At 31.0% G+C, this 27,741-nt stretch overlaps 2 protein-coding genes across 2 annotated transcripts; both read left to right on the top strand.

The window, feature by feature from the left end:
- The first annotated feature begins 332 nt into the window (after positions 1 to 332).
- LOC130977057 (50S ribosomal protein L5, chloroplastic) lies at positions 333 to 3,684 on the top strand. Its single transcript, XM_057902056.1, has 3 exons — positions 333 to 663; positions 1,743 to 1,943; positions 3,208 to 3,684. The coding sequence occupies exons 1-3, from the start codon at positions 388 to 390 to the stop codon at positions 3,547 to 3,549; spliced, it is 819 nt and encodes a 272-aa protein (XP_057758039.1). The 5' UTR covers positions 333 to 387; the 3' UTR covers positions 3,550 to 3,684.
- Positions 3,685 to 22,227: 18,543 nt separating this feature from the next.
- Positions 22,228 to 27,092, top strand: LOC130976700 (probable serine/threonine-protein kinase At1g01540). The gene is made up of 7 exons (XM_057901618.1): positions 22,228 to 23,606; positions 24,946 to 25,050; positions 25,170 to 25,292; positions 25,395 to 25,565; positions 25,684 to 25,813; positions 26,030 to 26,239; positions 26,421 to 27,092. Exons 1-7 carry the CDS (start codon positions 22,960 to 22,962, stop codon positions 26,568 to 26,570), a joined length of 1,536 nt encoding a protein of 511 aa, XP_057757601.1. The 5' UTR covers positions 22,228 to 22,959; the 3' UTR covers positions 26,571 to 27,092.
- Positions 27,093 to 27,741: the final 649 nt, after the last annotated feature.

Below are 27,741 nucleotides of genomic sequence, written 5' to 3'. Positions count from 1 at the left end.
TAAAATATTTATTTAAAAAATCTCATAATTTAAATTATAATATCATTTAATTTAATAAAATATTTTTAAATTAATTCTTATTCAGAGTCTTTAATATCGAATGATTTAAAAAGTTAAATCAATATTTTATATATTTTTTCTCTATTATCTTATTAAAGGAGGTATAATTTCAAGTGTAATTCTTATATAATTTCTAGAATAATGATTCTCTCTTATATTAATGTAAAATAGTTAAAAAAAGAAAATATATAAATGAATAATTGTTAAATAATATAGAGTAAGAAATTTTTTACAAGTGGATGATAAAATCTATGCCCTCCGATCCAATCCAATCAATATCCATATTTGAAGCAGAAGAGAGAAGTGGAGTGAGCAAAACCCACAACAATGGCAACCACTCATTCTCTTCTTCACTCGTCGAGTTCCTCTTTCCTTGCTCAGTTTCGTCCCTTTCCACCTCCACACTCATCTTCTTCATCATCTTCTGTACCGTTTTCTCATGGAACAAGGCATGGATTGCTGTCTGTGAAGGCCTCTGATTCTGGTGCTGCGGTGCTCGTTGACAAGTCCGAAGCAGAGACTGTTCATCGTCTCAAAACTACTTACAAAGACAAAATTGTTCCTTTGCTCATGGAGGAGTTCAATTACACCAATATCCACCAGGTTCTTAAGAAACTTTACCCACTTTTTCTTGAGATTGTTTTGTTTCCAAGTTTTAGAATGAAAGTTGTAGCCTTTTTTGGTTTTTGGTTTATGGGGTCTTGTAATTTTTTGTTATTATTGATTCTGGGGGAAAGTGTGATAGGGGCATGATAAAAAAATTTCTTTGTATTCATGGGATTTTGTTTTATGGCAAAGTATTTGATGGAGCTCTCATAAAGAGCTCTATTTGATGGAAGGCTTTTGGAGAAAATAAAATGTATACTTTTTAGTAGGATTGTGTGATTGGGTATTTGTGGATAATAATAAAAAAGACAGAGCAAAATCAAGTGTTTGACACAAGATTGAAAATTGAGGATATTTCATCTATGCGCCATTGCAAGTGTACAGTATTGTTCTATCTTTCATCCTGCAGCTGCAAAATTCCTTCCATTTTCCTTCCAGCTAAATCCAAGAATATAAAAAACAAGACCTTTCATCATCATCTCACACTCACCAAGGCTCAAGAAGGAGGAGGACCCAACAATAATAATTTTTCGATTGAAACTATGCCGATGTGTTTTCACTGCAACCCAATGCCCAAGGAGGATGGTCATGTTTCCATGGGGGCAGAGGACGTCTCCGGGTTGGGTCTTTGGGATTGTATAGGTTTTTGAGTGATTCAAGTGTTATTATGAAACATTATAATTTGTAGAGTCATTAGTAAGTAGAAATTTTGATACCAATAAATAAATACGTAATGACATAGAGTAAATGTTAAATATTTTAAACAGCTCCATGAAATGGTACTTTCTATGAAAAGTCCATACAAATACTTTACCTTGTTTTATTGTTATTGTTGTTGTTGTTGGTTGGGTTAATTGGATTTCTTAAGTTTTGGTGTTATAAAGTGTGGCAAATGCAATGTAGGAATGTTAATTTAGCTTAATTTCATGGGGTTTCTTGTTGAAGTTCAAATATTTTTTGGTATGGAGTTGTTCAATTTTTGAATAATGTGGTGGGAAAAATGAGACAGAAGTGTTATAAGTTGGTTATCCTTTAATCTTGCAATGTTGGATTCTGTTTTGTGTCTATTGTTTCAGGTGCCAAAGATCGAGAAAATTACAGTTAACTGCGGTATTGGTGATGCTGCACAAAATGCAAAGGGTTTGGAAGCAGCAATGAATGATCTGGCTCTGATCACAGGGCAGAGACCGATTAAGACTCGGGCTAGGGCTTCTGTTGCCACCTTCAAGATTAGGGAAGGTCAACCACTTGGGATAGCCGTGACACTCAGAGGAAAGGTGAGCCATCTGCTATTCAATTGATATTTGTTTACTGCATATATTCAATCAGCATGTCAAAGATATAATATTTAGCTACTCGAATTTCTTGAGCTTTTGTTATCACAATCTAGACATTTTCACACTACATATGGTATTAAGAACAATGTGATTATCACTATGTTGCTGGGATGTGATAATCAGCTGCTACAATGCTAGTACTATCGATCCCGAGATAGGGTGATTATTCGCTGGTATAGCTAACTTAAATGTCTTTGTAAACTGTTAATTTCTGTTTGTTGAATTGTTTAGCCTCATGTGACTAAAGACTTTGTGTTAGTTTATTGATGTCTCTTTTTTGTGAAAGAAGAGTGGAATGAATTATGAGTAATGGAATATAATTCAATGGTGTTGTATGCTAAGGAAGGATTTCATTTCTTAAGGCATATTCAGTTGATTTGGTAAGGTAGTAATTCTTAACATCAGTAATGGAGGATTCATGACTAAGGGAATTTGGATAGTCAAATAATCTTTAAAAAATGTGAAGACTTCAGACTTCTCTCCAGATTAGAAAGTAACCCGAGATAGGTAGTAGTAATTGGTTGCTTTTTGGGATTTTGGAAATTTGGAATGTATGCCTTCATTTTGCTAATTGCTAGTTGAGTATTTTCTCTGTTGGCGAAATATGCTTTCTTCCATTTGTCAAACCATTATCTTGTAACAAAAAATATTTACATAGACAACATTATTCTTTGTTATCTTGAACTTGTTGGCGGAATATGCTTTCTTCCATTTATCAAACATTATCTTGTAACAAAAAATGTTTCTTCCATTGTCAAACATTATCTTGTAACAAAAAAGTTTTACATAGACAACATTATTCTTTGTTATCTTGAACTTGGTACTTTAGGAATCAAAAGTTAGATAACTGTGTTTTCCTTTCATGCTTTTGTGTGTTTCTATATTTTATTTTGGAGCAGGTGCTGATGAACTTGTTTTCTTTTGTATAGGCTATATTAATCGTTTCCTTTGTTTATATTGAATTCGGTGTTCAGTTTCACGAGTATTATTACCAAGAATTTACCAAATGAGACTTGGTGGATTTCTGAAAACTCGTTACAATGCGTGTAACTTGATGCTGAATGTGATCTGAACATAAAAAATTGAAGTTACTTTTCATTTCTTCATTAAGTTACTAACTGCTCAAATCATGGTTTTAGGACCGCATAATATAAACCATAACTATGGCATTTTCCATATAGCATAAAAACATGATATTTGACAGGTCATGTACAACTTCCTAGACCGAGTTATCAACTTAGGACTTCCTAGGACAAGAGATTTTCAAGGTCTGAACCCCAATAGCTTTGATGGCAATGGGAACTACAGCGTCGGCGTTAAGGACCAGGGTGTGTTCCCGGAGATCAAATACGACGCTGTCGGCAAACCTAGGGGAATGGATATCTGCATCACGACAACGGCTAAAACCGATCAAGAAGCGCAAAAGTTGTTAGTTCTTATGGGCATGCCATTCAGAGAGGGAGGTGGTCCTGCCTCTACAATGCGCAAGAAGAAGCTCAAGTCTCATCATTTTGATCCAAAAGCAAAGGGAAGAGCAAGGAAGTAAATATTGTGTTGTATACTTTGTTTAATTTAGATGTAATAATATTCTTGATTCTTTTTGTAAGAGGTATGCCATATGATTTTGTAGATCATGGTTGCTAACTTAATTTCGGTTAAATTCGAGGATTTTTATTTATTACTAGCATGTGTTATTGTTTAGATTTAGAAAGGGCAAGATTAATTTTGAAAAAATCTTAGTTATATTAAATAATATCAAGTAAAAATTGTATATACAACTTGAAATACGAGGTGTAGCAAGAGAATATGATTATAAAAAAAGGCAAAGAAAAATGTAAACGTAATATAAAAACTAAAAAACATCAATATAGTAATAGAAAATGCTCAAGCATATAACACTCGTTACCCAGCAATTATAATTTATACTCAATGTGTATAATTTAAATTTAAGACACTAATCAAGAATAACTACCAGTTTTTATTCTAACAAAAAAAGGAACAAACACCTTATTAGAAATAAAATAAATATCAACATTCTCTAAAAAGAAGGTATTTTTTTAACACATTAGCTTTTAAAATTTTTATTTATTCTTATTCATTTTAATTTCTCTACTCTACTCTCCTCTACGTTTTATATCCTCAATGAAAGAAAATAATTTTTTATTTTATAAATAACCAACACAAAACAAAACCTCAAAATACAAAACTCTTCAAAAACCATAACAACAAAATTAGTAAAACTTCGATTTTTTGACATTACATAAAATTCAACCCTTAAAACTTCACATTATCCTAACACAAGGTAACTTTTAGCCTGAATTTATAGACAAAACTATAAGTACCTATAGAACATGAACACCATTTTCATTATCAATCTAAAAAAAAAACTCAATTTTAAGAGAACTCCATATGAAATTTTCTAGTTTAATAGATATCAATTTGTTCAAATAAACAATTATCTTGAACCAGCTAATTTTAAGTAGTGTAGCTTTAGCTATTAACTTGATCAAAGTTAATCGATCTATCATCAAAATTAAAATTGTTTGTGGTCGAAGTAGTTAATAAATTATTTTAGTTTTACAGAAATAAATGTACGAATACTTTTGTAGCAGTGAGGTAAAAAAAAATATTTTGTACTATAGTGAATAAATTTTTAATAAATTAGATGAGAGTATTTAATTTTTTGATAATAATACCAGTATGACTGGAAAACAGAAAAATAATAATAGAGTATAGCAATGGAGTAAGTTTTAGGGAGTGGCAGTGCTTTTAAATTTTGGGTTCTTTTTAAAAAATCTTATACCTATGAATCAGTCTTTTAATTTTTTCTAATTCTTTTTCACACCCTAGTTCTTTAAGGTCTTTGAGATACTTTTGTCACCATAGAAAACTCCATCTTATGATGTGTTCCTGACAGAATATTACTAGTTACAAATGTTATGGTTGTTCAATAACTAGTATCCAACATGCATTCATTCACATATTTCTCTTTTGGTTATTTGCTATTATTTATTATACAAGTGAGTTTTAAAGTCTATTCTATTTTAATGGTTTACTTGGACCATTTAATTCATAGTTTCTTTGCTGATTTTAAATAAACCTTATGCTTGTCTCACCAAAAAAAAAAAAACCTTATGCTTGCATTTCTGTCTCTCCATTTAATTCGATCTTTCAAATTTTACTCGTAATTCAATTTGGTTTTTTAAGTTTTAATTAAACTCTAATTTTTAAATGTTTTTCAATTTCTCACAAATAATATCTTCATTTTTTTCACTATTTTTTTCATAAACACTTAAAAATTTTAGCATGATGAAATGATGAATTAAGCATCTAAATCAACATTTCTTAATAAAACAGTAATGAAAATACACTAAAAGACTAAATTTATACTGTGTTAAATTTCAAAGATTAAATTGGACTAATTTAAATTTAAGAGATCAAATAAAAGGTGAGTCAAATTTGAAATATTAAATTGAGTATTTTAAGTTTAGACCAAATATAACCAAATTAAGAATATATGCTTGAACTCCCTATGGTGGTTTGTTTTATATCATGAGCTTTATGTATGGTTTCTTTTGTCGAGTCATTCTTCTTTTCATCCTACTTTTCTTCTCTCTAGCACTTGTGTTTCATTCATAGTTGGATCTAATTAAAAATATTTTTCTAGTTAATTTCAAATAAGAAATCGATCAAAATAATAATAATTTGGATTTGAAAATTTTAATCATATTTTTAACAAACTAGGCAGACTAAATTGAATTTTGCATATATTATTTTAAAGTTAATTTGATTTAATCTAATTGGATCCAAAGTAGAGGAGTTATTTATATCTTGGTTGTTAATAACCAAATAATCAAATAAACACACATTTGTTATTAACTTATTATGAGTTGAAAATTTTCTCCACATAACAACAATAAAAACTATCAACCAAGTACCTTTTTTTTTCATAATTTTAATTTTGATATTCTCTTGCATCAAACTGAAAGAATGGTCCACAGTTATAGGACCCACCACACCTAGTTCTTATCTACATCTACCTTTAATTTAATAACACTTCCTGGATACTTTAAGTATTGCTATTCTTTTACAAATTTAACCAAAATCCTGTTGTAAAATAAATAAAGTTATACTAAATATAAAATAAAGATGTATAAATAAAAGACTCTAATATTAATATAATTAACTCAATAATAATTTATATATGTATTTACTAATATTAAATGTTGTAATATATATATATATATAAAAAGATAGAAAGAAATATAAATTAAAAGTAAAGAGAGAGAATTGCTTTTGTTTATTGTTACTGATGTGTGTGTTCAGAGGCTTAAGCCTCTCTCTATTTATACACATATAGAACACCTTTTTTCCACAACTCATTTATTGAAGAACAAAACAATTTCTTCATTGAGAAACTGAGCCGCCCATATATTAATGGGCATCCAACTCAACTTCTTATCACAATACTCCCCTTTGGATGCCCATTTAGGATTATTGCCTCATTAAAACCTTACTAAAGAAAAACTCTGTGGGAAAAACCTTAGTGAAGGAAAAAGAGTACAATATCCTTTGTGATGGAGACTGCCTCATTAAAAACCTTGTCAAGAAAAACACAATGAGAAAAAACCTGACCAAGGAAAAAATAGTACAGTCTCCCCCTCTTGCCGACATCATTTAATGTCTCGAAATCGGCGCATTCCAATCTCATGTACCAATATTTCAAAGGAGGATTTTGGAAGTGACTTTGTGAATAAATTTGTCAGATTGTCACTTGAATGGATCTGTTGGATATCAATTGTCCCTTGATTTTGAAGATCATGAGTGAAGAAGAATTTGGGAGAAATATGCTTTGTTCTATCACCTTTGATATATCCACCCTTAAGTTGAGCAATGCATGCTGTATTATCTTCAAACAGGACAGTTGGATCTATCTTATGATCAATCAGTCCACATGACGATAGAATATATTGAATCAGACTCCTCAGCCAAAAACATTCGCGACTAGCTTCATGTATCGCTAGTATTTCGGCATGATTAGAGGATGTTGCAGCAATCGTCTTTTTTGTGGACCTCCATGATATAACTGTACTACCATATGTGAACAGGTATCCTGTTTGAGATCTCCCTTTGTGTGGATCAGACAAGTATCTGTATAGCCAACTAATTGTGACTAGGATCCATGGGGGTAAAACAATCCCATATCAACCGTTTCATGAAGATATCGAAAGATTTGCTTGATTCCACTCCAATGTCTTCTGGTTGGAGAGGAACTATACCTTGCTAGTAAATTCACCGCGAATGATATGTCAGGTCGCGTATTATTAGCAAGATACATTAATGCTCCAATGGCACTAAGATATGGTACTTCAGGACCAAGGATATCTTCATTTTCTTTTTTAGGACGGAATTGATCTTTTTTCACATCCAAAGATCTTACGATCATTGGGGTACTCAAGGGATGTGACTTATCTATATAAAATCTTTTCAAGATCTTTTCTGTGTATGTTGTTTGATGAATAAAGATCCAATTTTTAGTATGCTCGATCTACAGGCCGAGACAAAATTTAGTCTTTCCAAGATCTTTCATCTCAAACTCTTCTTTTAGAGTTTTTATAATTGTTAGAATCTCTTCAGGAGTCCTAATGATATTTAAATCATCAACGTACACAGCAATTATAATAAATCTAGATGCAGATTTCTTTATGAAAACACATGGACATATATCATCATTCTTGAATCCATTTTTTGGCCAGATACTTAGTAAGACGATTATACTACATTCATCCAGATTGCTTTAGACAATATAAAGATCTTTGCAATTTGACTGAGTATAACCCTTGCGAATATTCATTGGATGGTTTAGATATCTTTAGTCCTTCAGGAACTTTCATATAGATATCTCGATCTAATGAGTCGTATAAATAGGCTGTTACCACATCCATTAAATGTATATGCAGTTTATGATATGCAGATAAACTGACCAAATAACGCAATGTTATCGCATCCACTACAGAGGAATACGTTTCTTCATAATCTATACCGGGCCTTTGTGAAAAACCTTGTGCCACAAGTCGGGTTTTGTAGCGCACAACTTCATTTTTCTCATTTCGTTTTCTCACAAATACCCATCGGTATCCAACAGGTTTTACATCTTCTGGTGTACGGACTACAGGTCCAAAAACTTCACGTTTTGCAAGTGATTCTAACTCAGCCTTCATGGCTTCTTTCCATTTTGGCCAATCATCACTTTGTCAACATTCTTCAACTGATCTTGGCTCAAGATCCTTACTTTCATGCATGATATTTAGTGCCACGTTATATGCAAATATTTCATTGACAATTGTCTTATTTCGGTCCCATTTCTCTGTAAAGACATAATTTATCAAGATCTCGTCATTTTCATAATTTTCAGGTACCTGAATGTCTTTTGGCGTTATATCAGAATTTTAGACAACTGCAGGTGTCTTTACTATGTCTTTTTCAACAGGAATCGTATTTACCTCTTTTCTTTTTCGAGGATTTTTGTTTTTGGAACCGACAGGTCTGTCACGCTTCTGGCGTGTATTTGATTCGGTGGCAATTTGTCCAACTGGGACATCAATTCGAATTGGGGCATTTTCCTCTGGTATATAAGATTTGATTATCCTCTTTGTATCGAAAAATGCATCAAGTAATTCATTTGATATTCTTTGCAAATGTATAATCTTTTGAACTTCTAGTTCACATTACCCTGATCGAGGATCTAAATGCATCAAGGATGATGCATTCCAATTAAGTTCCTTTTTAGGAAACTTATTCTCTCCCCCTAATGTTGGAAATTTTGATTCATCAAAATAACAATCCACAAATCAGGCTTTAAATACATCCTCAGTTTGTATCTCAAGATTCCTTACTATATAGAGAGAATTATATCCAACATATATCCCCAATTTTCTTTGGGGTCCTATTTTAGTGCGATTAGGTGGTGCAATGGGAACATATATCATACACCCAAATATTCTTAAGTGGGAAACATTTGGCTGCTGGCCAAATGCTAATTGCATACGGGAGAACTGATGGTAACTCGTTGGCCTCAAACGAATAAGTGCTGCGGCATGTAAAATAGCATGCCCCAAACCGAGGTTGGGAGATTTGTTCTCATAAGTAAGGGTCTAGCAATTAATTGGAGGCGTTTAATAAGTGATTCTGCTAACCCATTTTGTGTGTGAACATAAGCTACTGGATGTTCAACACTTATTCCATTAGTCATACAATAAGCATCAAAAGCTTGGGAAGTAAATTCACCAGCATTATCAAGATGAATTGCTTTGATCAAATTTTCTGGAAATTGTGCTTTTAATCGAATAATTTGAGCCAGTAATCTCGCAAACGCCAGGTTGCGAGAAGAAAATAAGCACACATGTGACCATCTCGAAGATGCGTCTATCAAGACCATAAAATATCTAAAAGATCCACATGGTGGATGAATAGGTCCACATATATGACCTTAAATCCTTTCTAGGAATTCAGGGGACTCAAATCCAATCTTTACTGGTGATTGCCTTAAAATTAACTTCCCTTGAGAGCATGCAGCACAACAAAATTCACTAGATTTAAGAATCTTTTAGTTCTTTAGTGAATATCCATGGGATTTTTCAATAATTCTCCTCATCATGATTATTCCCGGATGACCCAATCTATCATGCCAAGTTATGAATTCATTTGGGCTAGTAAACTTCTGGTTTACAGTGACATGTGATTCAATTGCACTAATCTTGGTATAATACAACCCATATGAAAGTGAGGGTAATTTTTCTAATATAACTTTCTTATTTGAATCATGAGTTGTGATACATAAATACTCATGATTTTCCTCATTCATAGTCTCAATATGATATCTATTTCGGCGAATATCTTTAAAACTCAACAAGTTTCTTCGAGACGTGGTAGACAACAGTGCATTATTTATTATAAATTTTGTTCATTCGGAAAATAAAATTATAGCTCTTCCGGAGCCTTCAATCACATTGCCTGAGCCAATAATAGTATTAACACATTCTTCTTTTGGCACAAGATGGGTAAAATATATATCACTTTTGAGAATAGTGTGCGAATTTGCACTATCCGCAAGGCATACATCTTCATTACATATCTTTGTCATTCTCTTCAAAGACAAATAATAATAAAATGAGTAGTATGCATAGTTAAATTGAATACTTGATCAGAATTATTTTTCTAAGAAATACTGCACATAAAATAATGTCAAATACTAAAATTTTATTTTAAAACATGACATATTTAATGATTTCAAAATTCATAAACATTTATACATCATATTTGAAACTTAAATACATAGAAAATAAAACTTAACAATAAGTTCTTTACATTATTTATTTACATGAATAATTAACAATCTCACACATTAAACTATTCCATCATTGATCAAATGACCAATATTTCCTTCAGGATCCTCAAAAAATCAGATACATCATAATGAGTGGTGGGATTTTTAGCATCATTTGAAACAAAATTCGACTCTTTTTCCTTGTCGTCCTTTTTCAAAGATGTCTGGTAAAGATCGACTAGGTGCCTTGGGGTACGACAGGTACGTGACCAATGGTCCTTTCCACCACAACGGAAACACTTATCCTCTGTTGATTTATTCTGCCCGATATTTCTTTCTTTATCCCACTTCTGGTGAGATCCTCTCTTTTGAATATAATTCCTTTTTCTTCCATAATTTTTCTTGTTATTAAAACCTTGCCATTTACATCTTCTGGGGTAATTTGTCGCATTTACTTCAGAAAATGGGGCGGCGCTAGCTGGGTGCGCTTTATGATTTTTCAAGAGCAACTCATTGTTGCGTTCAGCAACAAGAAGGCAAGAAATTAATTCAGAATATTTTTTAAACCCTTTTTCTCGATACTGCTGCTGCAGGAGCACGTTCGAGGCATGGAAGGTTGATAAAGTTTTCTCCAACATATCATGATCAGTTATCTTTTCTCCACATAATTTCATTCGTGAGGTGATTCGAAGCATTGCAGAATTATATTCATTTATAGATTTAAAATATTGTAGACGCAAGTGCGTCCATTCATATCGAGCTTGAGGAAGTATCACTGTTTTTTTATGATTGTACCTTTCTTCAAGGTCTTTCCAAAGATCTGCAGGATCTTTTAATGTGAGATATTCATTTTTCAATCCTTCGTCAAGATGACGACGACAAAGAAAAATAATGGCTTTGGCTTTATCCTTCTAGGACGCATTATTTTCAACCTTAATGGTATCTCCAAGATCCATTGAATCAAGATGAATTTTAGCATCTAGTATCCATGATATATAATTGTTTCCAGATATATCAAGAGCATTGAATTTAAGACGAGAGAGTTTCGACATAATGAAAATTTGTTACCTGAGTCTTCCTAAAAATTTGATCAGAGTCTCGTGCTGATAACGTGTTGTAAAATAAATAAAGTTATACTAAATATAAAATAAAGATGTATAAATAGAAGACTCTAATATTAATATAATTAGCACAATAATAATTCATATATGTATTTACTAATATATATATATATATATATATATATATATATATATATATATAGAAAGAAGTATAAATTAAAAGTAAAGAGAGAGAATTGATTTTGTTTATTGTTACTGATGTATGTGTTCAGAGGCTTAAGCCTCTCTCTATTTATACACATATGGAACACCTTTTTTCCACAGCTCATTTATTGAAGAACAAAACAATTTTTTCATTGAGAAACTGAACCACCCATATATTAATGGGCATCCAACTCAACTTCTTATCACAATAAATCCCACTGTATTTGTTATAGAACAATATTAAAGTGCTATCAGAATTTATTATTTTTTATTATTAATTAGTTATTAATATTTATAAATATAAACTATAATATATTATTAGATTAAAAAATTGAATTAATAATTAAAAATAATAAATTTTAATTATCTTCTAATATTTTTTATTATAATAATATTGTTATTATATATAATTTTGGGTGTAAAATATTCAGAGTTACTTAATCTCCTAACAAAAATAATTTTCATATTATTATTATTATTAATTATAGAAATTTAAATTATTCAACAACCTATTGATCTTCTAAGATCTTTTATTACTATTATTCTTTTGTCTTAATTAAATGCCCCAGCCGCTAGTAGGTACTAAACTAAACTAAGTAATTATATATAAATTACAATAATATTAAAAGTTTAATATTTTATATCCAACAACATATCATAGTCATGATTTAAAAAATTGATATAAGTGAAAGTAATCAAAGAAGAGTTAGGAATCATATTGTATAAGAAACACTAACTGGCACACCACAAAACAACAAAGAAAATGCCTTTTGTATAATCCATACGGTGCATTATGCTGAATAAATGCCTTTTTATTTTAAGAACTTTATTTTTTCTTTTCTTTTTTGTTTTGGGTGACTTTGTCAGAACACACTATAGAATAAAATATAAAGATTCTAAAGATCATTGGTTGCTTTCTATTTTGCATCGTGACAGAAGAGCAAGTGTTCATTTAATTTGTATAATTCATTGTTTATTTAATGCACGAGACCACAATTTTCTTGCTCAATCTTATCGTACATTCTTAGCCTAAAAGAAAGCTCTAAAAGTATTATTCGTATTGGCAAAGCCATAATTAATGTTGGTTCACAAATTAGGCAGTTTCATAATAAACATATCAAGCAATTTTAATTTGCCACGTTTTCCAGAAATTATGAAGAGACTAATTAATAATGTGAGGAAGATTATAGTTTAAGACTTTAAGTCAAGTAGCTATATTGTGAAAGAGGTTATACCTTGTTAGAAAATTTTTTTTTGTCAAATCCATTTACTGGAAGTAAAATGTCGAGTAAATGAAATAAAGTTATAGAACTCACATTCATTCAAGAATATGCCAAATTATTTGAAGTTTAGAACAATTTTATTTAAGCAATTTTGACTATTTTTTACATTAAATAGTAGTTTTAAACTTTTAATACTTCATCAATGAAACAAAATTGCACAATCAATTTTACATCGGATATCTATATTATTTTTCATTTTATAAAGGTGCATGTATTCTTCTTATTAGAGATAATTTTAATATGAACTAAATTTCTATAATAATTCTTAAAATTTACGATTTTTATTATTTTAATTTTTTAAATTTAAAATTTGTTATATTAGTCTCTTAAATCTAATTCCAGGCACTATATTCATTTTCATATTTCTTTTTTGATGTTAAGTTGAGTATCGAAATGGTTTTGATTTTTTACGTTAGACATAAAATAAATAATATTGTTTTAGTATTTGAATAAGGTAAAAAAACGAGGTCATTTTGAAAAATGAAGAGAGATAAAATGATTTGTGCATTATATAAAATTTTTCTTTGTCTTTTTGTTTTTATCTTGTTTAAGCGCTCAAATGAAATGATGTCGTTTAATTTTATATTCAGCGTGCTAAGTCAGAAACAACTCAACACTCTATTTGTTAATTTAGTGCTGAAAAAAAATAAAAAATCAATATGTTACATAGAGTTAAATCTCGAAGATTAATATAATAAATTTTTATTTGAAGAACTAAAATGGTATAAATCACGAATCCAAAGAAATACTTTAAAAATTTAATCTCCTAACATGGTTTGCCAACATTGAACTTTTCATGCAGGTAGTTCAAAATTGAAACCACTAGTTTAAGAGAAATAACATTTACTTTTTTATTTAAATTAAATAATTATATAATTTACAAAAATATATAAAATATAGAATAATTACTTAAATACATAATGTACCATATTTTGGATGTGAGAAAAACTTAAATATGGATGTATCTCGGGTACTGAGATCTCGGATTATGACGCAATGAAAGTCTGACGTATCTTGGGTGCACTGAGATACGTTTTATATGGAAAAACAGGTATTGAGCACCCGAGATACATTCAAAAGCTGATCAGGGTCTCAGTATCCGAGATACAGTTAAACACAAAAATTAAGTTATAGCACTTGAGATATAGTCAAATACAAATTAAGATCACAGTACCTGAGATACCTATATTATAGTCTAGGTGTCTCTGCACCCTAGATTTCTTAAAAAAAATTCTATATTCTCCCATTCTCAACCATATCCTCACAATTTGTTCTTTTCTCTCTTCTCTTTTTTTATCCTTCCACTTTGTTCGCATGGATAATAATCAATTCTTTTTTGTTATAATTTATTCCACTAGGATAGTAAGAAACGGTGATAACAGAGTGGTTTTTGAGTCTAATTCAACTGTGATATTGCGCACTAACCGTGTTGATACCCTACATGCGATAAAGAATATCACACCGAGCAACATGAAAGAATAGGTTCCAAGAAAGTTGGGCGGGTTGCATATAGATTTTTGAACCCGCTTCCGAGTGGTGAATTTACCAACAGGTTATTTTGGCTTGAAGTGGATCAGCATGTGAGAGTAATGTTCGACGTACATGCAAAGCTAATGCTACAACATGTGATGGAGTGGTATGTCAAATTCTCAAGTAGTCCCGCTAAATGCAAGACTGATCCACTTCGCCCAACCTTGTGATAGTGTCGAAGAAGACGACAGCGATGGTGATTCAGATTATGTTGCCAAATCCAGATCGACGATTTCTTCCTCTAATGAATATGTGCTGGAAACTCCCATTGGCAATGGTCTCAATTTCTCTTACCTTCTCCTTTGCCTATTCCTCAATTGTCAGAAGTTTCAAGTCATTATCACACTTTAAATTTGGACTCAATGCAGTTGGATGATCCTTTCAATACCGGCCAAGGAGAGGATTACAACACCGATGTTGGGTTAGAATTCTGGGTTAGCCATAGGTTTAGGAACCAAGATGTTGTTCTAATGGCGGTAAAGAATTACAGTATTCAAAAGAACACGAAGTACAGAATTCTGAAGTCGGATAAGCTTAAATACTATTGTTGTTGCAAACAATTCACCAACGGTTGTCCATAGAGTTTTCGTATGGCACTACGTCAAAATTTGAACTACTAGTATATTTTATTTATTAAGTTTGATGAAATTAAAGGCTATTATATTAATTATGTCTTGTACTGAATGTTGACATGTACGAATAATTTTGTAGGAGGTGCGTAGGTTTGGTAGACCACACACCTGCTTGGCACCAACCATGTCTCAGGACCATATTCAGTTGGATAGTAGTTTGATTTTTAAGGTCATCCTACCTATAATACAAAGTGATCCATCTGTCTATATTCTGGTGTTATAAAGTGCAGTGTATCAGAATTATCATTTTAATTCATCGTATCGAAAGGTGTGGATGACAAAGAAAAAAGTGATTGCTCAGATTTTTGGTGATTAGAAAGAATCGTACAATAAGATACTCTCTTACGAACTTTGCAAGAATTCCTCCCAGGTACGATTCACGATTGCATTGATGTTCCGTATTATGACGGCAACATGATTGGCAGAGATTGAAGCAGCTTGATAAGGTATTTTGCAAATTTCCTCCTTATGTTGAGGTATTTAAGCACTGCAAGTCTTTTGTAACAGTGGTTAGGACATACTTGTACGGAGAGTACGGGGACGTATTATTAATTGTTGTGGCTCAATATGGAAATAACATTATGCCCGTAGCTTTTGCATTAGTCAAGTTTGAGACAACTGAGTCATGGCCGTTTTTTTCTACCGAATTTGAGGCAGCATGTTACTCCGCAATAGGAACTTCTTATCATATCTGATAGATCACAGGCCATTCGCGCTATCTTAAATGCACCTCACAGTGGTTGGCATCCTCCCTCAGCACATCATGCTTATTTCATATGCAACATGGCTTCAAACTTCAATTCACGGTTCAAATCGGTCAAAAGTAAAAGGTACCTTATAAATAGGGATGGCAGCAGTACCCGTACCCGCGGGTACCCGCTCCGCCCCTACTCGGTCGGGGCGGGTTTGATGAGTAAGAAGAATCCTTTAAGAAAGGATTGGAAAGTATGCCTTGATTGTCATTGTCTTTTGAGGACAAGAACGGTGGAAAATGATCAAAAATAAAGATCGAATACTCTTTTATATTAATGTTGTAATTTTTTTTATAATGGTGTTAAATTTATAGTGATCAAACATTAGCTTTTTTTAATTTTAAGTTATTGACATTATATAAATCTTATGTTTGTATTTTAATTTATGCATGAATTTTAAGTTTTTGTCTTAATTTATATATGAATATTTAATAATTAAAATATTATTTAATTTTTATAGGGGCGGGTAGGAGCGGGGCGGGTACCCGCAGGGACGGGTTAGGGTACTACAGTTTACTACCCGCGAGTAGTGACGGGGCGGGTAGTATATGAGTAACAGGACGGCGGGGCGGGGTCGGATAGGGCAAAAACCTGCCCCTACTCGCCCCACTGCCATCCCTACTTATAAATACAGCGTATAATCCAAGCAAAGAGGGTTGCAATTGGTATTTGGATGCTTTGGGTGGATTATCCCGCGATATGTTGGATTGGACTTTTTGGTTTAGGAAGGGCTTATAGCTTCAATATTGTGACAAAGGTTGTTGGTGTGGTCACATGACGACAAATCTTTCAGAGTGTATAAATGTAGTGCTAAAGGGAACGAGGAACCTTCTTGTAGCGGCCGTTGTTAGGACAATTTATGAGAGGTTGCAACAGCTATTTGTGCACAAATAACACAAGAAGTGGCATGCATCCTGCAATGTCAGTCACACTATGTCTAGCAACGGTGCAGAGTTAGTGGTACGTGTGTGCCAGCAGTGCAGACCCCTAAGATAACTACCTGTAATGATCGAAATTCACAAACAACAGCAGCCATCTCAAAGGAACAATTATAGCTGACTTGTCTGTGGAAAGAAACCCCCCGATAAGCATCATCAAATAGCACCTGGCGTACTTACGGACTATATCCGGATTTGTCCTAGGTGGAATATGTGAAACCCTATTCTTCAGTTAGGTCATCCTCAAACCAAAAACCTGCTTCCTATCCTTTGGATGTGGTGGTGACCTATTGCCAAGTAAATCCTCAACCTACTCCCACGTGGGTGTCCATGCTACTGTTGGAAGTCTCTGGTACAATTCCTAATCGGCTCACCCTCAGTGTGCATACCAAGATAGTAAACAACATCTTGAAGCGTAATGTTGATCCCACCCAATGGAAGGTGAAAACTGTAGGTCTTAGGCCTCCATCGCTTGACAAATATAGAGATAAAGAAATGGTCAAACATAAAATCTTTCAACTATACTGCATGTCCAAATCCAGCCTCCCTAATATAAGGCAATAGGATATTCGATGGGGTCTAACCAAGGTTACACAGCGTGGCAACAACAACTGAGGCCTTTACAATATTCACAACATTTACTCTCACAAATTAATATCATCTAAATCATTATATAGGTTTAATAATTATTAAATATTGTAAATCTAGTAGATACACATCGTTAATAAAATATATATTTCATACAACATTGATATTCATTATCAATATTCAAAGTATCAAATAAAAAAAATATGAAGCAAAAATTAAAAAATAAATCATTCATGTTGCACTATTTTAACATAACTAGTAGTCTTTTAGATGGTATCAATTCAACGATAAATTTTAACAAAAAAAATGATCTAATAACTATTTTATTTGAATAATATATTTATTTAATTTAATTAATATATTATTTTACGTTTAACTATTATATTTATTCAAGTTAACTTTCTAAAATATTAAAACCAACTATATCTACATAAGTTAATAGAACTTCTAACTAACAAACTCAAAATACCTAATACATTAACTAAATTAATAAAACTTAAATACATAAACTAATTAGTTACTAAAAATAAAAGAGAAAAAAAAACTAACCTCAAAATTCAAAGTTCTAACTATATAGCAAGTCGCATTTAGTTGGTTGATATATTCATCATGAACATATTATCGAAGGATCATCTGTAATTCAGAAACTCGAAGTAAAGGTATTGCAAAGTTACAAAATTTTCCAAAATTCTTCGAATACATGAAAATCTTGGCTGCAACTAATTTATATAAGCATCTGAATATATCTCGGGTGCTATGACTTAAATTTTGTGTTTGACCGTATCTTGAATACTGAGATCCTGATAATTTTTTGAACGCATATTGGATGTTCAGTACTCATTTTTTCACGTAAAAGTATTTTGGATATATCTAAGATACGTCAAACTTTCATTACATCATAACCCAGAATTTCAGTATCTGGAATATGTCCATATTTAAATTTCTCTTAGGTAGCGTTTGGTAGAGAGACAGAGACTGAAAGACTGAGACGGAGAGACAGAGACTAAGAGATAGAGACCGAAATAAATTTTAGTATTCTGTTTGGTGCAAAGTGAGAGACAGAAATTGAAACAAGAATAAAACTCTAATTTAATTTGTAAAAAGGATAAAATTAGAATTAATTAATTAAAATGAGGGTATTTTAAGTATAAAATGTTATTAAAATTTCAGTCTCCGTCTCTAAAAATTTCAATCCCTTGTGTCCCTACTTTTTGGAGGTACTGAAATACTGAAATTTTAGGGACAGAGACAGAAATTTTAGTACCAATCTCTGAGCCAACAAACATAATACTGTGTCTCAGTCTCTCAGTCTCTGTCCCAGTACCTCAAAACAAACGCTACCTTAGAGTACTCAAATTGTAGTATGTTATGTATTTAAGTAATTATTCTATATTTTATATATTTCTGTAAATTATATAATTATTTAATTTAAATAAAAAATTCTTACTACTTTGAATTAATTAGTTATTAAAAGAGTTTGAGTCTTTCATAGCTAAACTTTTTGCAGATAGATTATTTTAGTGTTAAATATAAAATATTTAATTATTTTAATATTTCACAATATTATAATAATAGTATTGATATTTTTATAGTAAAAGTATGTAGTTATAAAAGGGCATCCACAATAATATATAACACATAATTTAAGTTATTTTAAAAAAATTTACTCATGATAATCCAGTATAGAAAAAAAGTTTATAAATTATAATTGAATGGTCTTCACTCTGATTTTGTAGAATGATTAAATCCATGCTATTAAGCAGTGTAAGTGTGTTGAATATTATGTTTATGCAATTATATATATTATAAATGGTCAAATTAGTTTCTAAAAAATTATTATTTTTTAAATTGGTTTTCAAAAGATTTTTTTAATTAAATTCGTCCTTTAAAAAATTTTAATTAGTTATGTTAATCCTTCTGTTACGTTGTTTGTTGATAGTGTCAAAATTTACTAATATAACACATTAAGTGACATCCTTATATACATCTAGGAGTCTTAATTGACTATAAATATGATTAGTTTATGAAATTAAATCAAATCAAAACCTAATTGAAGAGAAAATTTGAGGCATTGGAATTCCCTCGTTTAGAGTTGATTTGATCTAATTTCATAAATTAATCATGTTAATAGTCAATTAAGACTCTTAGGTGTATGTTGGAGTGTCATTTAACATGTTACATTAGTAAATTTTGACATCATCAATAAACAAAGTGACCCAAAGGCTAAAATGATTAATTTAAAATCTTTAAAGGACAAATTTAATTAAATTTTTTTTTAGAAAAAAAACCAATTTTAAAAATGGGTAATTTTTTACTAATTTGACCATTTATATATATATATATATATATATATATATATATATATATATATATATATATATATATCAAAGAGAGTTTCACATAATTATTGAACAAATTCATAAAATAATTGCCATTTGGTATTATAACCATGGCAATGTATTATTAAATGTACATAGTTTTTTAATAATATTTAATCTTTTATGCTGGTAGCTAATGTTAGTTACTATATCATATTTTATATCAATTCCTTGCATGATTTGTCAGCTCATCAAAAAACTATATAAGAATCTAAGAATTTATACTAATTATAGTACATTGAAAACTAAATTAATAAACAAACTATATCCTCCACTACCTTGACGGAAATCATTTCAATTTTGGTGAAAAATTAATTTGGTATTTAATGTTTTTGGTAGTGACATTATTTATGAAACCATTAAACTATGAACAAATCTTACACATTTGGTCCATAGCCTTTAACGTTATTCCCAACAACTATTCAGAAAAAGACAATTTTGTGTTATATGAGGTAGCTGAAATGCGCTCCAAATATTTTCAATATTATTTTGTGCCAAATATTTCTACAATTATATAAAATATATTTCACAAATATTTATAATTAACTAGCTATAGTTTAGGTTTTTCTCTAGATATTTGTTTAATAACATCAAAATAAAAAATCTTATTAAAACCGTTGAAAAGATGTTTTTTTTAAGAAAACTTACTCTAAAAGACGGTTAAAAAAATTAATTATTAAAAGAGACTTATTTTTATCAAAATTATTTAAAAAAATTTAATTAATAAAATATTTTAAAAAATCATTTTTTTATTAAAGAAACCAATATATTTTTAAATCATTTTTTATTTGTTTTTCTTTTAAAGACATATTTTTTCTTTAATTGAAATTTTTTTCATTTTTTTAATTATATTTTTATGCATCAAATTAATTTTTGAGTCTTACTTTATTTTTTATTAAAATTTTATTGTAAATAATTTTGTTATTTTACGTTATACTCTCACTTCGTACTCCCAAATCAAATACAACAACGATAAAATAAGAACTAAGAGAGAAAGAAAGAAAGAAAATATATATTTTTATTATCTTTTGGAAATTATGTACATAACTTAATTCAATTATAATGTATTGATTCTCTAAAGTTTTTATATCCATCGTCATTGTTAAATTCTATAATCAAATTTAATTTTATAAGGTTAATAATGAAGACAAAATTCACACTAACTAATAATAATATTAAAATGAACTCCTTATAAAAAGAAGTGACAAAATCAACTTAAAAATATGTATAAATAATTATAATAAAAGTATAATAATAATATATTTCATGAATATGTATAAATAATTATAATAAAAGTATAATAATAATATATTTCATGCTCATAATAAAAATAAAAAAGATTTTTTCTCTCTTCATTATTCTTGTATTGTTGTGTTAGATTTTAGAAGTATAGTGAAACTGTGAAACAATAAAATTATTTATTAATGGTGAATTAGTAGTTTACAGTTGTAAATTTGTGTTTATAAGTAAAAGTGTATTAATAAAAATTCGAATATAATAGATAATTAAAAAAATAAGCTTATAAAAAAATAAATAAAAAATAACAAAAATATATATTTTTTTAAAAATTAATCTTATTTTTTAAATATTATAAAATTAATCTTTTTTAATAATTTTGGTATTAAAAGTTTTTTTTAATAATCTTTTGAGTAACTTTTTATTTTTTATATGTTTAATATATTAAATATTTAAAAATGTGTATTATTATTTCCTTGGCAGATATTCTTGTAACAATTTATAACCAAATTTTTTATTTTTAAGAAATTATAAATAGAAGTAAATAATTATAAATATGCTTAGACAACTCATTAAATTTATTTTAAAAAGAGAGGAAAATTTTTAAGTGCAGCGCCACCAACCTAATTAAATGACAGAACTCCAATTCTTTCATGTGACACCAACCTAATTAATGATGCATGCATGGCTGAAATGAAAAATGAATATAGGTTGTAACGACAAGACTTTACTTGCTTGGGGAAAGCTTTTGCTTTTTCAAAAATAATTTATAAAAATTAACTTTTAAAAAAATTAATTTTTAAAAATTGTGATATTTATATTTAATAAATTAAATTAAAAATAAATTTTAATAAGTACAAATAATAATAAATATATTTGATAAAATAACTTTTTAAATTTAAAAATATTATAATAGATGTTAATATAAAAATTAAATTTAAATATTAATTAATATATAAAATTATATTAGACTTTTTAATTTTGATAAATACAAACTAATTTTAAAATATTTTTTTTCAATAATAATAATAATAATAATAAGCTCTATTTTACTAAATAAGAAATATAAAAAGTAAAAAAATTAAAATTTGTTAATTTATTTATTATGTCTAATTGTATGTCATTTTCTAAATAATGTTGCACTTCCTATTATCCAATAAAAAAATGTTAGAATTGTGGTGCTTTTTCAACGAGTGATGCAGAATTGGTTATCTTCGATTCTCGATTCTAAACTTCTCAAATAGCAGAGTCATTGAGCAGTGCCGGATTCTCAACGTTAATCTTCTTCTGTCACCTTCATTTTTTCTCTCGTTTTCCTCTTTTTGTCTTTTTTCGTTCAATTTTTTCTTCCTTCACTCTTCCCCATATCAACATGCATTATCATTTTATCTTATTTTTTGTATATAAAACATAGACATTATTACATCATAATCATGTTTAATTCAACAACTCAAAACATAGAAACACAAAATCAAGGAAACAACACAACACAACCCCACATGATGCAAAATTTGATGGTGTTTTGCTGGCCTCACCAAAGCTTTTCTTTCTTATATGATCTCTGTCTCTCTAAAATATAATTTCTCATTCTGCTAAATTGAGTAAGTTTCCTTTGATTCAAGCTCCAAATGATTCCTCTCTCTCACTAACCCCAAGCACTTTCTCTTCTCACTCTTCTTCTTCAGATTCAAAATTTTCATTTTTTTTTTCACCTTTTTCCTTCCATTGCTTCATATCCACTTTCACAGACCCAGTTTCTAGAATCTCATCTTCCGAGTCTCATTCACCACAGAGAATAAAAAAGTTCACTCTTTCATCACTTTTCCGGCGACCCATTTCACAGAAAGTTCAAACCTAACCATGAAACTCTCACTCGCCGGAAAAAGTTCACTCTTTTAGAAATTTCCCGGTGACCCATTTTCCTGAATCTTCCATTCGCCGGAAAAGGTTCACTCTTTATAACTTTTCCGGCGACCCATTTTCTAGAACTTCACGGTGATTGTGCTCTCTCTCTCTCTCTCTCTAACAATGTCAATCTTCGATGGAGCATTCATGGACACAGAGCTCTCAAAGCGAACCTCAATCTTCGGCCTCCGCCTCTGGGTCGTCATCGGAATCCTCGTCGGAGTCCTCATCGTATTTACCCTCTTTCTTCTCTCCCTCTGCCTCACCTCCCGCCGCCACCGCCGCCGCCGAACCGTTGCCGGAAAATATTCATCCGCCGGAGCACCACCCGCCAAGGAGATCCAGGAGATAGTCCACCTCCCTGGACCACACATGCTCCGGCAGCCTCAGGCGCCGGCGCCGGTGCCAGAGATTCACGTTGACTTCGGAAAGGTGGAGCACCGTGTGGTGGTGCACTCTGATAACAACAACAACAGCAACAATAGAGGAGTGTCTAGCGGTGAAAGTAAAGGAACTGTTAGTGGCTGTGAAACGACATCGTCGTTTGGGAGTGGGAGTGTCGTTTTGGGGGTTGGTGGTGGTGGTGTTGGTGTGGGACCTGAGGTTTCTCATCTTGGTTGGGGAAGATGGTACACTTTGAGAGAACTTGAAGCTGCTACTAATGGATTATGTGAAGAGAATGTGATTGGTGAAGGTGGTTATGGCATTGTTTATTCTGGAGTTCTAAGTGATGGTACCAAAGTTGCTGTCAAGAATCTCTTGAATAACAAGTATGTGTTTTTTTCTTATTCTTCAATTCAATTCTAGGTTTTGAATTCTTCTGTTGGTTCATATTTTGTGTGGTTGAATTTGACATCAATTTGGTGATAACCATTTCAATAGTGCCATTCCTTCCTTGAATTCACTTAAGTTTTACAAGTTTAGGTGAAATCTTGAGTTTGATTACCTTGCTTCCCAGCTTGTTTGTTTTGCATGTTTCATTTGATGCTTCTGCTTGATTTTTTTATGGGGTGTGGCTTAAGAAATTTCAATAAAAATGAAATGTCTTAATTGCCTAATGATCAATGGTATTTTGATCTCCTTTTCAATGTTGATATGTGTATGTTAGTTTTCTTTATTTAGCTCATGCTTGATCTAGGTGAATTTGTTTGAATGTAGTAAAAATATTAGATGAGATGTCAATTGTTGTTCAAATGTTGTTTTCTCTCATGCAATTTAGCTCATAAAAAAAAACTTGGTTTTCTTAAAAATTCATGATATTAAGAGCTTTGTTGATATTTTGAATTGGAAGAAGGACAAAGGAACATCTTTTATTATTAATTGTTGCTCCTATTCCATGTGATTTGAAAGAAATAAAACAAAGTTTACACACACATATAATTGGATTATACTTCAGAACACAGTTCTGAGTTTTAATTGCGCCTTCTATAATAATTGAAATAATTGACACATTTATTAAATTAATAAATATATATACAGTTGTTCTCTGTCCTTTTTAATTATTTTGTTGATGAAACCAGTGAGAAGTATCAAAGGGCAATGATTGGCTTTTTATTGTAGGCCAGCATTTTCTTTTGTTTTACTTTAACTACTGCTTTCTACTTTCTTCCTTTTTTTAATTTTTAATTTTAACTGTTTTTTTCACTGTGTTGTCCTTGTCTTTTATAGTTAGGACTTCATCATCATTTCAGTGAATTACTCATGAGAAGGAAAGAATCAAGTCTCTTTTCGGCTCCTTGATCTCATATTGCTGAATTGATATGATGTCGTCACTTGTCATGATTTTTTGCACTCATTGCATCTTTTGGATTTTCTTGCAACTTTCTCTTTTGGATTACTTGATGTTGCTTACTAGTGAAGGTTCACTAGTCCTTTTCTTGATTCTTGTTCTTGTATTTTTCTTTTGCATAGGATGTGTTAGGTAAGTGTCTCATGACAGAAAATACAGATACACTGAGATAATAGAGACGGAGGTCCATGTCTCCGTTCGGGTGAATAGAAAATTGAACAAATTTTGTCCGAAAACAATCATAGTTCGTCGATTTTTATATTTACCTTCTTTTCCAAACACATTTATATCTCAATGTTTCTTGTTTAACTCACTTTCAGGGGCCAAGCTGAGAGAGAATTTAAAGTAGAGGTAGAAGCAATTGGTCGAGTTCGACACAAAAATCTTGTTAGGTTACTTGGCTATTGTGTTGAGGGGGCCTACAGGTATTGATATCTTTTTGTCCCAAAAATATAAAGACTAAAATACAAAACCATTAATGCTAAAAAAATTTATTTGGTTTGAGAGATGTAATATTGAGGCATGGCTTTGTTTTAATTTACAGGATGCTTGTGTATGAATATGTGAACAATGGGAATCTAGAACAATGGCTGCATGGGGATGTTGGACCTGTAAGTCCTTTGACATGGGATATACGCATGAACATCATCTTGGGAACTGCAAGAGGGTACCGAAATTTGTGACTAATCTGCATATTTCAGAACCGAATCTGTGTTGCTGCTATGATATGAATGTTTTTGGTCACTGTGTTTGTGTTATATAATTTCAGATTGGCATATCTTCATGAAGGTCTTGAACCAAAGGTTGTCCACCGGGATGTGAAATCGAGTAATATACTCATTGATCGCCAATGGAACTCTAAGGTTTCTGATTTCGGGCTTGCTAAACTTTTATGTTCTGAGAATAGCTACGTCACAACTCGAGTGATGGGGACATTTGGGTTAGTATGATTAGGCTAAGCTTTTTTCTATACATTCTTCTGAATTAGAATTAATTCATGGACACCACTAATGCATTAAGGCCACAGACACTGAGCCCTTCTCTATCTCCTTTTGTAGTTACGTTGCACCGGAGTATGCTTGCACCGGAATGTTGACCGAAAAGAGCGATGTTTATAGCTTCGGGATACTCATCATGGAGATACTTACCGGGAGGAGTCCTGTCGATTATAGTAGACCACAAGGAGAGGTTAGAGGCCATAACCATCGGCACCATAACAATTTATAGATGTTCCCTCCATCCAACAATAATTGTCAGATTGTCAAATTCGGTACATCACTTGAAATAATTTGCACCAATTTTGTCAATATGACAGTTGTTATGGGATGGACAAACGGAGTATTTCCTTTTACAATTTTGTCCTTCCTCTTTTCTTGTGCTAATTGTGAAAGTTACAAGTCACAGGTTAACTTAATAGATTGGTTGAAGACTATGGTTGGGAATAGAAAAGCTGAAGAGGTAGTTGATCCTAAGCTCCCTGAGATGCCAACCTCCAAGGCCCTTAAACGTGCTATATTGATTGCCCTTCGTTGTGTTGACCCTGACGCGACAAAGAGGCCTAAAATGGGACATGTGATCCACATGCTTGAGGCAGATGATCTGTTATTCCAACATGTATGTACTTTTTGCTTCCTAAAACTTAACATTGATCATGACTTGATCAAAAACAAGCTAAATTTTTTTGTTCATATATACTGGGATGAAATTTAAATCTAGAATTTCATGCATATTATCCGGACCCTTCACTACCAAACTAAGTCCTAGTGACTTAATACTTTTTTTTTCTTGTTTGTAGGAACGAAAAACTGAGGGAGAATCTTCGCGTTCGCAACGACAAGAGCGCAAGGACTCAGATTTAGATAAGAGGATACCAGATGGAGGGATCACTGATCAAAGTGAAGATGATACTAGTAGAAATCACCAGCAGCATACTAGGTGGAGATGATAAATTATAGTAGTATGATAATTATTTAAGTCATTAAATAGCAATATGTTCTCACTCTTTTTGTCTTTAGTAATTTCCCATTTTTATATATTTATTCGTAGCTTGCTTTTTAAAAACAAAAAAAAATCTAATTTTTTTCTTCTTTTGATTACATAATTTTGTGCCTGTTGTTAGTGACACCAATTTGGGATCCATATTCATGTGTATACTACTATGATTCATTATTATAAGTGAAAAAAAATAATCTTGTGTTCATATGAAACAATTTTGGATAAGTATTACCCTACAAAAACAGAAAGAGCTGAAACAGAATGAAGAATGAGACCACTTTGGCTCCTACATTTTTGGATTTAGCATTTGCATAATGGTCCCATAATTAAGAATGTAACAGTGCTAATTTGTGGCCCCTCAATTAGTTATAGTTGCTGTGCTCTGATTGAGCATTGAGCACCACACCTACCATCCAGCTATGTTGATAGGAGCAATTTGATTGATTGCATCAACATCATTGCCAACTCCATTGTTGGATTCTTGTGACAAAATGGACCTTCCTAACAGGGGTGATCACTGATCAATGATCATTGATCAATGTCAACTTGTGTGAAGCTTTTTGTCATTTTGGCTTGTTTTGAATTCTATCTTAGACAATGCAAACTTTGTCCATTGAAGATGAATTTAATGAAAATTGTTGGATGCTGATTGTGGATGTAGTACACCTCTTTTTGTCTCACCATCTTTCAAACAGTTAGTTTCTTATGATCACTATCATAAAAGTAAAACTACACTGCTCTTGAGGAAAAAAATTATATTGAACAATTAAATTTTAGTCTAATTTCTAGGGAAAATCTTAGCTGTACAATTCTGGGTATCCTTGTATTTTATAAAATGTATACCCTTTAATTTAATAAATGACAACTACTCTGCTACCCTCTGAAAATTGAAGAGTATACTACCTTATTATACATTATTGCATAAGTTGATTCTATATATTTTTAATTCAGGAAATATTTTTTTTAACCAATACAACTTTGGGTTAAAGTTTGTACAAGAACTCATTTGAAACATGCATTAAATGCACTCTAGAGTTTAATTAAAATATGATACTTCATATTCAAATAAAATACAATGAGATATTTATTTTATCTGCACAAATAGACTTATCATGTAATGT

Source organism: Arachis stenosperma, chromosome 4, assembly GCF_014773155.1.
Source record: "Arachis stenosperma cultivar V10309 chromosome 4, arast.V10309.gnm1.PFL2, whole genome shotgun sequence".
Classification (NCBI taxonomy): domain Eukaryota; kingdom Viridiplantae; phylum Streptophyta; class Magnoliopsida; order Fabales; family Fabaceae; genus Arachis; species Arachis stenosperma.
The sequence above is the reverse complement of the archived record's forward strand: the minus strand, read 5'-3'. Positions and strand labels throughout refer to the sequence as shown.

Excerpts from the sequence above, each read along its gene's own strand:
- LOC130977057 (XM_057902056.1), top strand. The coding sequence starts at position 388 with ATGGCAACCACTCATTCTCTTCTTCACTCGTCGAGTTCCTCTTTCCTT. Across the intron at positions 664-1,742 it reads ATTACACCAATATCCACCAG|GTGCCAAAGATCGAGAAAAT; the intron begins GTTCTTAAGAAA and ends CTATTGTTTCAG. Across the intron at positions 1,944-3,207 it reads CCGTGACACTCAGAGGAAAG|GTCATGTACAACTTCCTAGA; the intron begins GTGAGCCATCTG and ends GATATTTGACAG.
- LOC130976700 (XM_057901618.1), top strand. The coding sequence starts at position 22,960 with ATGTCAATCTTCGATGGAGCATTCATGGACACAGAGCTCTCAAAGCGA. Across the intron at positions 25,293-25,394 it reads ATCTTGGGAACTGCAAGAGG|ATTGGCATATCTTCATGAAG; the intron begins GTACCGAAATTT and ends ATATAATTTCAG. Across the intron at positions 25,814-26,029 it reads ATAGTAGACCACAAGGAGAG|GTTAACTTAATAGATTGGTT; the intron begins GTTAGAGGCCAT and ends TACAAGTCACAG.